The sequence below is a fragment of the Charadrius vociferus genome, unplaced genomic scaffold, assembly GCF_000708025.1.
Source record: "Charadrius vociferus isolate BGI_N301 unplaced genomic scaffold, ASM70802v2 scaffold1442, whole genome shotgun sequence".
In the NCBI taxonomy this organism is placed as follows: domain Eukaryota; kingdom Metazoa; phylum Chordata; class Aves; order Charadriiformes; family Charadriidae; genus Charadrius; species Charadrius vociferus.
This window is the reverse complement of record NW_009647344.1, coordinates 244095-257554: the sequence shown is the minus strand read 5'-3', so window position 1 is coordinate 257554 and position 13460 is coordinate 244095. Positions and strand designations below refer to the sequence as shown.

Here is a 13460-nt window from a genome sequence, read left to right as displayed (position 1 = left end):
CAGAGGCGGGTAACATCAATCTAATCTAGTCTACTCTAACAGTGCTTGTCACAATTTGATATCTATTTGTATGTATTCTGATATATTGCTTAGCAGTATGGCTTTGTTACACTTGAGATAACATTTTCCGTGTGGAGTTCGGTGGAATAAAGCAAATGTGTGCAATTTCCTTTTTTTCATTGCAGCCTGTTTGCTGAGAGAGATTTCCATAGAATCTCGTTCACCTTTTTTTCTGATGACTGAGATTACAGAAATGTGTTGCCTCTTAGGTTGAGCTCTTGTTTTATTAGAAGGGAACAGGCCTCCGTTGTGACTTTCTGGTAGAAATTGAGTGGGATTCGTTAAGGTTCCAGCACTGGCTGTCGTGGGGTCGCAGATGAGGAGGAGTCCAGGCAAGGTCATAGTCACAGGAGAATACTTCTCGTGGCAATATCATGTGGTCACTGACATTTTCATAAAGTAGAGAAATCAGTGGTAGCTTTAAAGAAGGAATCCCCACCCTGCTCCTCTTGTTTTGTGACCTTGTGGGAAGCACAAGTCTCTGAAGTTTTGTGTCACTCCTTTGGATGCTGAGGAGGCTGGCAGTTACCCTGATGGTCTTGTGAAGCACAATGGTTATTCCTAATTATGTCACTAATTTCAATGCATGTGTGATATACATCATGGTAACTGATCAAAAATGAGTGGCACTGTATCTGGGTTTGAGGTAAAACAGAACTAATTTTCTTTTCAGTAATTTTACTTTTCAGTTAAGCCTCTTCTAACTACGTGCACTCTCTGAAATAAACAGCATATTTTTCAGACAATGTCTGCTTCTAGCAGATAATGCCTGATGTTTATAGTTAAAAGAGGCTCTTGCTTACACTTATTCCTGTAACAAGCAAGGTCAGCTAACTTTCTTATGCACTGAGTTGGAGGGTCGGAAGTGGAAAAGCGTAGAGGGGTCCCATCTGCGGAGAGGAGCGGACAGGACAGGTGACCCAGAACTGACCAGCAGGGTATTCCATCCCATCTGCCTCGTGGTCAGTGTAAAAGCTGAAGGATCAACGAGGTCAGCTTCTTTCTTCAATGGCCGGTGTGCGTCCAAGGAAGACTCTGTTTGTCGGCCTTTGATCCTGATCTGTGCATTCCTGAATCCAGTTCCTGAGTTCAGCTCCTGTTCATTGCTGAGTCCAGTCTGGGACTTCCCCAGTGCCTGTCAGTGACGTGATCATCATCCTGGGTGCTTGATGTATAGATTTCATTATTTCCTTATTAATATTATTATCTTTTCTTTTTATTATTAATATTTCATTAGTTAGTTTCTTTTCAACGCGTAAGTCTCTCTTATTGTGTCTCTCCCTTCTCTGAAGAGGGATGTAAGATTGAAGGGGAGAGAGGTTAAAGAGCACATCAGTCACTCATTTTAGTGGCCAGCCCAGCCAAAACCATCACAGATTTATGGGCATCCAACCTGGAGCATGACCAGGTCTGAAAGATTGCCTAAATACTTTGAATTCTGGCTTGCTCAGTTGAGAGTGTAATGGATTATTTTTTTTTCTACAGGAGTCTTCAGGGGGTGGAAATTAAAACTGACAGCTCACATCATGTCATTCTTGAGCGAAATGTTGTATCATGCCTTTGTAGAGGTTTTTTTTTAAAGTTGGTCGATTCAACGCTGCTTCTTGTTAAGAGTTCAGAGAAGAAATGGCTGAAGAATTACTCTGTGGAGTGGCTGACACGTAGCGCACCATGACATAGGTAATTCTTTCCAGGATTTGTTTGCAGAATGTCAGGCTGGTAGGGATTATATTTTGGATGACAAAATGCAGTTCGTATGAATGAATAGCAGAGTTACAACTGATGCCATTTAATTCTGGATAGGATCCTGTTAAACATTGAAAAAATGGAACCAACAAGAGTGGGAACTGCTCTAGAGTTTAAACCAGTAAATAGCAGCCATTTGCAGAGTGATTGATTTTTCAAAAGCTGACTTACTGAGTGCTTATAACCTATCGAGGTGAGGTTATCTGTGCCAACCCAAAATTCAGATATGAGGCTTACCACAGTGTGGCATGTAGATATGGGCTTGTTCGAGTCATGAAGAAAAGTTCTGTCAATTATTTCCCACACCTCTAGCAAGATATAAAAGTTCAAGGTCTCTGGGATTTTCTTGCATTCTTGTTTTCTGCTGCCTCTTGTTCTTATCTGAAAGAAAAAATGAACGGATTTGTGAGTATATCAATTTTTATTGAACTTAGATGGTAAAAAATGCCTTCTTTTTAAAAACAAAAGGATAGAGAAGAAGATGCTCAAGGAAGTGGTACGGTGCTGGGACTGATGATCTGTGTATTGATTGTGTGGGTTGTTCAGTGGGAAAGCTGCGTTTCTCGGGTGTGCAGTAATCTCCTTGGAGTCAGTGGCAGCATCATTTGAGCAAAGAGTGCAGAACTTGGATTGCAGTACAGAAGGGGGATTTAGTTGTGATTTAATAATTGCAGTTGTAGAGACACATCAAGAAGTAACACAGCATCAAGGAGTGTGACTTTAGAAAACTACAAACCCCTGTAAGGGTTAAGTTCTCATCCTGCTTTTTCAGTTACCAGCAAATAGCAAGAATTTCACAAGGAAGGGTTGTAATTGTTTTCAACTAATACATCTTGTTAAGTGGGTAATGTTTCAAACTGGTGCTACAGCTGCTTCCCTCAGTTCATGAACTGGTGGTTGTTTTTGTGGCACTGCCTGGTGTTTCTGTTGAGTGAGAGTGCTTATTCCTTTTACAGGCTGCAATCCTGGTGTTGCTGGGAGTCTTTTGGACTCAGACTTCTGCGTTGGAGGTGAGTAGACTGAGGAGCCGTGTAGTGCAGGTACTGCTTGAAAATGCATGAGACGAGAGGGGGCAAGTATAACAGGAAGGAAAGCACAGAAGAAACAACGAAGATGCTTATTGCCAAGCATAGAGAAAAATAGCGTTTGCCAAAGGTGACAGTGGTATAAGCCAAAGGGGTGGTTCTGTGCAGGTGCAGAGCAACAAGAAATTGGGGGGGACACAGGTGCCCTTAGGTCAAGCTAAAATCTGGGGACTGTTGCAGTCCCCTGCCAGTCCCTGCTGCCAGACGTGATGACTGGGGTGCCCCATGTTGTCCTTCCTGAGGGTGCAGTGCGGGCCTGTCCCCTCCTTTCTCAGCCTGACTCACTCTCGCATGACTTATCCCCACCTCAAGGGCCTCCTGAGACTGCTAGAGGGTTGTTAAGGGATTTAGTATTTACACAAAGCAATCTTGCTTGGTTTTTTGAGGGAAAGCATTTGTTTATGTTGCACCTTTTAAAGGTGCAAGCCATGTGATGGTTTTCCGTTGTTTTTTTTTTTTTACTAAAGACCTTTGTCCTGCCAGAACCTCAAAATGACTATGTCACTGGAACTATGACTATTGACAACGATAACCACATTGTTGATGTCCATGTCCGTTCTGGCGTGTACTCCTCTGATACCATTTTTGATTACATGCATGTAAGTAAATCTAAGACTCTGCCAAGACTTAATCTCTGAGGAAGTTTTTAAACTCAGAAATTCATTCAGTGTATTGTCACCATGAGTTGTCATGAAACACGGTTTCTTTGAAGACTTCCATCACCTTTCCTCCTCTAACTCCATCTCTTTGTTTCACTCATATGATGGTCAGTTTAAAGGACTTGTAATGAAACCCATGGTGGCAGTTCCTGAAAGTGAGAAGAATGGCATTGACCTCAAGGAGGTCAGAGCTGAGAATGGGCTGCTATCGCTCACGTATAGCACTTGCAGCAGAAGTCTGTCGGAAAAGATGCTTCCAGTCTTATGGGCAGACGTGAGTGTGGGCAGGCTGCTTCCGTTCCCCAAAGGTGACATCAATGCAGAGTCATTGCTCAGTAGCGGCCTGTGTAGCCACTTGGTGTTTCTTCTAGGTTGGCCTAAAGATTGTGGGGAAATCCAACTGATATTAGCGGCAGTCATTTTCAATTAATTAATTAACTGTATTTTTTAATCACAGGGATATATTGCAACGAGATTATTTTCACGAAATGCCTGCTTTATCATGAAAATACATAAGGAATCCATCCCAGAGCTGCATGAAATTGGACGGCTGGCTTTTGAGAGACAGGTAACTTTAGCAAAACCCATACTGTGTCGAGGACAGGCTGTTCTATAGGAGTTGCGCAGTGTGACAGGAGCCCTCCATTCTGCCTTTAAGAACAACTGTTGTTAGGAATGTCTTTTACTGTGGTAGCAATGATGAAGAAGATGTGACAAAACAGAACCTCAAGGGAATATCATATAGAACATTATTTTAAGATAATGAGCAGTCATGCCTCCCCTCTGCGGTTTTATTGTGCATTGTCATTGTGACTAAAACTGTAAGATCCCATGTCCTTGGAAGTAGTGTAATTTGACTGTTTTGGGCTGATGACAATATGAGCTCAGGCAGGCTTCTCCTTTTTCATTGTCCTGTTGATATGTTGAGCATGACATAACTTGAAATAATTCTATGTGGAGAACAGAATTTAGGAATGAATGCCTAACGGTAGCACAATAACAGCAAAACTTACTGCAAGTTAACATAACTTATTATGATAGTAATACAGCTCAAGTTTCCTGTGTTGACAGAATTAGTATCTCATGATCTTTGTTTCTGAACAGCTTGAAAATATATATTTCCTTTAAAAACGTGTAGCTGTTTTAACTAATGCTTTATGTGAGGCTACAGAGGGTGATCTTAGATTTTGGGGTTTTCTCTAAGGTGTCCTAGCAGAATGAAACCAAAGCTGCATTACTGATGACGTCTAACATTTTCTTTTTAGACTATGAACACGGTATACTCTCCAAATAATGTGTGGGTACAGTTTCAGTCTGGCCATTCCACGCTTGGGACTGTCAAAGACTGGCTTGTCTATGGTAAAGCCATTGAACAACTCTGCAGAGGTCTGCCTCTCTACCACCTTGCAAAGACTGAACGTAAGTGACAAGATCAGAACTTTTTGCTTCTGTTACAGCCCATAAGGACCTTTCTATCCTTTAAATCTAAGTTCACGCGACAACTTTGAGGCAGGAACATCTTTCCCTGTTTGAGACAGGAGTAAACTACCTAGCAGGAAGGAAAGGGTAAAGCTCTTTGGGTTGCTTTGGCAAAGCTGGTGGAGCACTGCTTTTCGTTGTTAGGCATGTAAATATCTGGGAGAGCTGTTCCTAAGTGGTTTGCCTGGTGTCGGAGGAACCATTGTGTAGCAGCTGGACCCAACTTATGCCCCAATGATACTATGGTCCCACAAGGCAGGTACTGTATGCCAGCATGCTACCTGCTGTACCTAAGGGAAAGGAGGAGCACAAATGTGATTGAAAGCTGAGCAGACAATTGCTCCCTTCGAGCTACACCATAAGAGTTTTACACAGTAACCGAAGCTGCAATTTGTGCATTTAACAGAGTCTTCCTTGCTGGATACATGGATCTTGTCGATGCTAATATCTTCATTTTCTTGTTTCTTTTAGCACTACCGAATGTTCATGGCTGTTCCAGTGCTGGAATTCCAAGCATTTTGGGCCTTAAAATCTGTGAAAAAATCAATTAGGCTGGATCTTGAAAATCCTGCAGCATGGAAATGGCTTCTTTCTTTGCATGCTTTTGTGACGGTGGCCATGTTGTCCAGGTGGAACCAAACTCCGTTTAGACTCAGCTTGCCTATCCTAAGCTTTGAGTGCAACAAAGCTATGATATACAAATAAAGATAATGGAGTAATAATTAAAATACTTTGTCTTTTTCCTTCATCTGAAAATAGAACGGAAATAATGTGGACCTTGCTGGTTTTCCTACAGAAGAGATATGTTTCCCTGTGGTGCCTTCCTGTGCTCAGGCTGCAATGTGACCGAGGCATCGGTATATGCTTCTGTTACGGTTTCCTCTCTAGCATGAATAGTTTTTCCCAGTGGAGAACTTGCCCTTGGCATGAGCAGCCGGCCTCCTTGGGTGCTGACTCAGCCTATGTATGATTGCTGGAGGGAGGGAGCAAAGAGGTGAATACAGAGATAAAGGGAGGGAGCAGATCTATGTTAGCAACACATGCAAAGAGGCTTGAATTCTGCAAGGCCCCTGAAAAAGGGCAGTAATTTGAATAGGTGCGATGGGTCAGAGATCTTCGTGTTCTGGGTGTCTTTCAAACCCGCGTAAAGGAGACACTCCCAGTCCTAAAAAGTTCGTAACATGGAATAAAACGATCCTTTCACACAGTGCCAGTATAAGAAGAGCTGTGCCCACTTGCTGAGTGTTGCGTATATGCTGGAGAGTAGTTTGTGTCAGGAGCTGATTAAAATACAAGATGAGGCAGCATTGGTGCTGCCTGCCTGCTCTTCTGGTAGATCTGAGTGAATGGTTGAAGTCACACGTCCTTTCCACCAGTGTTTGGAAGTAGTGTATATTTTGGAGCTGAAGACTAACTGTTTACTGGAGCCGTGATTGGCTGCCCGAGGGCAAGGCATTCCTTTGGAGTCCAGGAAACTGGCCCCAGGTCTGCAATTTGTTATGTTCAAATCAGGCTCCTGGTGAAACCATCTGCTATTTATTGAAAGAGCATTTTATCATATGGTGAAAATGTTCTTTTAGATTAACGGTATTCAGAAGAGGCTGCAGGTACTTGGAGATCCAAAGAATGTTTCTGGAGGGTCAAACTTGGGTAACCAAATCCAGTAATAGTTCTGTGTATCTGCGAGATGCAGAGTAGCCTGTTTAGCTGTATTTTGAAGTGGAGCTCAGTGATGGGATGTGAAACTGGGAGTTGTAGTTCTGATGTTTGTTTGGCTGATGCACGCGGGGGTGTGAGACACCTCAAAGCACCCTTTGAGAGCCCTGCTTGGCAAGAGGACTCATGTGGGTTGTGACTTTGAAAGCTTTTGTGATTGCAGTATCCAGAGAGGCTGTTGTTTCAAGACCTTCAAAACTCAGTGGAAGCCCTAATCCAGTTTCCAAGTGACAGCTGTCATGTCTCAACCCTTTCTTTGTGTATTGTTGTGTTAGGGGGCATGGAAGTCATGGCAAGCCCTCCCATTGCCCCAGATGAGGCAATCTCTTCAACATGTAGAAAATAACTGCCTTAATTGTCTCAGGCTTTATTTATCTTTGGATTAGTTCTTTAGGGCTGCTGACCTGACATCGACTCGCCGGTGACAGTTTGAAGACCAGAGGTTGAAGTAGATGCCAATGGAACAGACTGGTCGAGCTTCCAGAGAGGCAGACTAGATGTACGAACAAAGCTGAGTCTGACTATTCTCAGATCATGATTTAATTTGAAGTTATTTAAAGTGATTAGTCAATACAATCTGGTTTTCTGTCTAATTGTCGTATAGAAGAATCTGAACCAGTACTCTGTGTGCCGTGTAATAGTGGTCCTTTGACTTTCCCCATCCTCTTGCTCCTAGTTTAATCAGGACTAGTTACTGTAAAGGAACCCTCTGTGTACTACCTTCATTTATTAATGGAACAGTGTTCTGAGACATGAGTGAAAGAGCGTCCTCTTCTCCTCTTGCACAGCTGCTTACAGATCACGAGGACTGATCTGAATGGACAAAGTGAGGGCTGCATGGCTGCCGTGATACTATCAATGGAAACTGGAGCACAATCTACACTCTATAGTTTGACTGCTATCATGGAAATTGTCCGTGGGTAAGGCAGGATCTCAATCTGGCTCTTCAGTCTTCACCGATGGCTTAAAAACATCCCTCTCTCTGGTTTGAGGGAATTTCATTTAAATTTCAAGGATATTTGAGGTCTTACATTTTTTGTTTAGAAAATGTAAAACGTAAAAACGTAATTTTGCATATATATCTGAAAAGCTTACCAATAAGCTTTTAGTCTTTACTGCCTACTAATTTTGAAGGCAGCATTACAAGCTCAGTAGATTTGTACTCAATACTAGAGCAAATAGCTCTACAAAGAACACTGAAACAAACCTCAATACTTCTTATCTGCCCTTTAATTTTGTTTGACCAGGGAGGTTGCCTTTCTGCCCTTCATGTACTCAAACATGAAAGAAGATTGTTTCTAGCTTTGGTTTTAGTTCACAGTCTCATTGTATCAGCCAGTCCTGTTACGGCTATATTTGCATTTTGACTGCTGTGTTTATTGTTTCATAAATCATGCTTCAGCTATCCATCTACTCTCACAGCGCCTCCAGTGCCAAGGTGCACGGCTTAGAGGAACCTGTTCTGGATGGAGCGCCCAGGAGGCAAATCTATTGTGACATTTCTGTACCTTTTAGGGTGCAGCTCACAACAAAGAGAAAAGGAAGCACAGGAAGAATCATATAGCACGCGAGCCATATGCCACCTTCTCTTGCCCATGTTTTTCAGAGGATGGTTTGTTTTCATATGAGCACATCCATGAGCTTGTTACAGCTCTGAATTTACAGAGCTGGAGCCTAGGCCTCTTTGCATCCCCAACATATCACTGATTTCAAACATCATGCTAGAAACAGCTGCAGGGCAAAAGAAAGTGATTGTGGATTTAGTAACTAACTGCAGGACAAACAGGAATGTGCACCCAGCTCTGAACAAAAGCAGAGAAAAGGACCTATGCAGGAGAAAGAATTTTGATATTGTATCTCTTTGATACTGTACTTGGCCCGTGCTATTTCCTTCTTTGCTGTCGATGCTACAGTTTACCATGTGTTTTACGTACATGTCTTAGACTATAATTAATCTATTTTTCTTACCTTGCAAGGTGATGGATGTTATTACTAGAGTACAGGGAAAGACCAAGGAAGTAAAAAGCAGCAAGAACAGGTGAAATGTCCCTGAACATATGGTCCATCTGTTGCCTTAAATAACAAGTTTCAATCATTTTTAAAATGTTTTCAATCGTGAAATCCACAAGCTGTGAGCAAAGGGTCTGGACAGAATGTTCACAATCTGAAGGAAACATATATCTTTCCCTTTATTGATCACTTAGCTTAGACGTGCGTTTTGTATAATATGGAGCATCTGTGGTCACAGAGCTTGTTTAGGTGTCAGTAGCTTTACGGGTTGCCTGTCAGTAAGGATCTTTTAACATTGTGATCCGTGAGATTTCCCACTGGAAAATTCCCACCGACTTCCACGGGAGGGACCCACAGAGGACTGCAGCCGCTTCCGAAGTGGAGAGCAGCCAGCAACGGTTCTCAGAAACAATGGGAGAGAGAGTTATGTTCACAGTCAACAAAGCAGCTGCTTATCCTAGTAACAAGTGCCTACGGTTAATGTGCCGAGTGGGTTGTCCATGAGGCTTAAGCATAAGATGAGCACCTTGAAAACAGCACAGGCAATGCTATATCTGCCTGAGGAGAGCGGCAGGGCTGTGGTGATCCTACCAGGACTGGAACGCAGATCTATCACAACAATGAAGAAAGGAGCCAGTGCACGAGCTTAGATCCTGCAGAGGGATTGGCAGAAGGAGCATAGAGAGGAGGAGAGTATGAGGCTGTGACTCTCAGTATCTTGAAAGTTACCTGATCTTTCCAAGAGCTTCTCTCCATCCAAGTAATATACGTGTTTTGGAAGTTTAGCTCGCTTCTCAGCTCGGCTTGTTCTATAAAAGGTGGGGAATTTGATGTATGTGGAAGAGAGCCCACTGGGAGGGTGTCTGGGTGTGAGTGTGTGCGTGTGCATTGGCAGCTTTTGTAAGTTAAAAGAATAGGCATCCTAGGCTGGGCTATCGGAATAACGCTGATTATTTGCTCCCAGCTTTTTTAAAAAGCCTGAAAGGTGTTTAAGGGCATGCCTGGAATCCAGGCAATGGTATCATTGGATGCACACTGACAGGCAGCTAAGCTATGTCAAGCATTTGGGGAGGGCAGAATTAGCACACATTCCAGTCCCACCTCCAACTCTGCTGCAGTTAACCTTTCAGGATCCTTATACATATCAGTGGGCAGGAAGCCTCGGTGGTCCCTCCCTGCCAAGGACACCAATTTATCTAGTCACCTGCGCTGCACAGTAATTCAAGATCTTCTCACCGCTGAACGCATTCCCCTGAGAACCTCTCCCCCACCTCCCCAAATTTGCCGGTGTACGAGACTGTTTACCAAGGTGGAGGTGTGACACCTTTGCCAGATCATGCCTTAATTGTAGAAGGCAAAAGCTTGCCTCTTGAGCGTGTCTCTAGAACCATTAACCACTTGGGAGCAAATTGCTGTGGTCGAGCACTGCACAACATGGCCAGATCCACGTGCAACAAGAGAAGAGGGTGTCCCAGTGAAGGGAAAGCCTGTGCTCAGTTTCAATCAAGGTGCCTAATCTTAAATAAGTTTTTAAGCTTTTAAGTTATTGTCCGGAGAGGTGGTGAGCTGGGTTTTGCACGGTTACTTGTTTAAAAGGAGTAAATGTTTTGGCCGATGAGCCACACCACATTTTCCAAGGCATGTGATCCGATCCTGGTGGCACATGTCTGCTTTCTGCTTGAGCTGAGCACCGAGTGTGACTTCACTTGACCACCAGATGGCAAATTGTTCCAGTAACCTCAACGTTTACAGGTTTTTTATTGCTATCTGAATCCAGGGTTGTTCCCCAAGAAGTAAAACCTGTGTCAGCATGCAGAGGATTTGAATCCTTTCATATTTCCAAACCAGTTGGAGATATATGTATATAAACCATTGTCTAAGGAGGCATTGCATTTGTGCAAGGTTTATTCCTCAAACCTTTCAAAACGTTCTAGAAACAGCAGTAGCAAAGATTCACAGGAAATGTTTTCTCTTTCAGAAAAGGAGTGCAGTAACGGAGGAAAGAGAAATCGGCCAAAGGCCCATCACACACTCACCATGAGCACAGGTAAGGGAGCAAGCCCCAACACTCCTGCGTTCTTCTTATCTCCCCCTCTTTATCACAGCCCTGTTGCCACCAAGTGAAATCTAACCTGTCTCATCTGCCTGTGCCCCTGTCCAATCCTGCTTAGCTGGGCTCCTCCCTCAGAGGGGAAGAACTCACAGTGGCATTACGTGCTCTTGGCTCCTTGTTTGATTTGTTGTGGGGTTTTTTGTTGGGGGGACCAGGGTCGAAAGCAGGCTGGGAGTCCGGCTGGAGTTTTGTAGCCGCGTCTGTGTTCCTTGCAGGCAGGTCCTGCCGTTCGTCACTCTTGTCGTGGCTGTATCGTCTGCTTGTTTTAGCATCCTTCTTCGTATTCTGCAAGTTCTTTTCTTTGCCTTTTTTCTCAGCTCATTAAGAGGCAGGCAGAGTCATGTGACTTAGCAATTCCCACTCTATTTAATTTTCTGAGTATAAAGCGTGTAGAGAGGGGAAGGTGATTCAGACCTCTGGAATGGGGTCCTCAAGTTGTTGCAGCCATTTCTTGTTGGCCAGAAAAGTGGATGTAGCTTAAAGTAGGCCCTGTTGTGGCCTTGCCCAGAATTGCAAGAAGAGAACTGGTCCCGTAAGGATTGTGAAGCGTTTAGATGTGTGTTTAAATTGAGACATAAGGATATTAAGGCTCGAGCCAACAGCGGTAGCCAATAACCTTTTCCATCCCCGTGATGGGAAGCAGGGGCTGTTTTCACCTAAAGAAGCTCCCTGATTCCGAAGTTTGCCCTGAGCACACTGGGAGGTGTTTGACAGCAGCACATTAAGCAATGTCCCTGGGTGCAATACACTGAGAGCTGAGCCAGGGCACTCTGCCACTCGTTCCAGATAAGTCGAGCCCTTTAACACCAGGGACTGCGAGGGGCTTGTTCCATGCTCTCAATGAGATAAGCTGCCATCCGCGCTTCACAAGACACTCCTATCTGCCAAGCGGCTCTGAGAAAACCTGGGAGATGTGCAGCATGATTTAAAGCACGGTAGAGACTCCCCCAAGCTACAATCCTAACCGAGGGGGTGTCTTGCTAATGAAAGGTGAAGGACTACCGGGGGGATGGGATGCTTCAGGTAGGGGAGCGTTTATGCACAGCTTACAGGTGCTGAGCAGCTGTGAAGGAGCTAACTACAGCCCAACAAGAATGATAGAGCTAGCAGTACTAGAGTCTAAAAAGTGGGAGACTGATTAAAAATTCTCCAATTAAACTGTATTTTCACGATCCTGAGCCTCACAAATGTTTAATACAGTGTAAACAGTAGCTGAAAGAATGTCTCTGCATGCATATGCTACCACTAAAATGGTCTCAAAACTGATGTGAGAGCTAATCTGAAAACAATCTCTATACTGATGAGGTGAGTTTCCTGGCTGTAAAGATATTTGCATACAACTATGATGCATGCGTTCTTTTCCCTGCTTGTGATTATTATTTTTTTGAAAGCTGTCAAGATGAAGTCACATTTTTGACGTGCTAGTTAAATTTGGAGAGTGATTAGTCCTTTGGTTTGTTGGTCTTGGATATATGTAAGACTTTTAAGTGAGGCGAATTCAGCGGTTGCCTTGCGAAGTGAGCTATTAACAGCATTTGATCAAATTCCTCCGTAACACTAACCAGTATGTCAGTATTCTGAACAACCTAAATAACAAAGTTACAGAAGCCAGACTAAGAGGGGCAGACTGTATTTGGAATTTTTGCTGCAATCAAAGCCAAAATTAATGAGTTGTTTCCCTTAAAAAAAAAAAAAGATAAAAAAGACAAAAATTGATATTCAGTTGCATGGCAAACAAAATGAGAGAGGCAGCTGACAACCCTAATTTATCCAGTATAATTCCAATCATCAAGCTAAACTGAAATGTAATACATTTTAATCTTTGAATTGTTAAGGATATACTTACAGAATATTTTTAACTGAATCAGTCTCTTCTACTGCTACATACAACTTGCTTTCTCTTTTTAATCCCAACCATAACATCAAATGAACAGAGCAGTTATTAGTCATGGTTGTCTAATTTTTCCTCATGTTTTGTTGATGTGGTTACAAGCTGTTGGCTTTGTAATCACCATCTCGTGCTGAGATGCCAGAAAATATTCCATCTCTGCTTAATACTCAAGTTGTCAATTAAATAATTTCAAGCTATTAATCAAAATTTTCAACAAAATAATTTCTCGTGAACAGAGCCTATTTTCTTCCATCCCATCGTTCAAGATTAAGAATCCATAGCTCTGAAAACCAAGGACAAAATACATGTAGTAATTGTTCCCAACAACTTCATTCTTTTAGGGCTGTGAGAGTATTTAAATGGAGCTCTCATTAAAAAAAAAGAATGGTATTCCTCAAACAGCCCGCTTGGACATAGCTGACAAAGAAAGAGGAACAATTTGGGAGATTTCTGTAAAGTTTTGTTCGGGAGTCTTGCTTTTGTCAGTGTCACTGAAGCTGCTCAGAGAGCTGCCTGAAGTTTAACACCCGCATGAATACCAAAGCTCCGTAAAATAACTAGCTGATGAGAGAAGGAATTTAAAAAATGTAAAATTAAAACTTTCTCTTGACCTTTTTCTGTTAAACTGTTCTGTGAAGCAAGTATGATAAGAAGCCTGCAGAGTCAAAACTCCTGGTATTAAACAGAGTGCCTACTCTGCT

General features: G+C 42.9%; 1 protein-coding gene across 1 annotated transcript; it reads left to right on the top strand.

The window, feature by feature from the left end:
- The first annotated feature begins 2199 nt into the window (after positions 1-2199).
- Positions 2200-5580, top strand: GKN2 (gastrokine 2). The gene is made up of 6 exons (XM_009880105.1): positions 2200-2211; positions 2763-2816; positions 3359-3490; positions 4008-4118; positions 4816-4969; positions 5501-5580. Exons 1-6 carry the CDS (start codon positions 2200-2202, stop codon positions 5578-5580), a joined length of 543 nt encoding a protein of 180 aa, XP_009878407.1.
- Positions 5581-13460: the final 7880 nt, after the last annotated feature.

What these genes read in the sequence shown, in the direction of transcription:
- GKN2 (XM_009880105.1), top strand. An exon ending in GGCTGGCTTTTGAGAGACAG is followed by an intron (nt 4,119 to 4,815) that starts GTAACTTTAGCA and finishes TTTTCTTTTTAG; the next exon opens with ACTATGAACACGGTATACTC. An exon ending in CCACCTTGCAAAGACTGAAC is followed by an intron (nt 4,970 to 5,500) that starts GTAAGTGACAAG and finishes TGTTTCTTTTAG; the next exon opens with CACTACCGAATGTTCATGGC.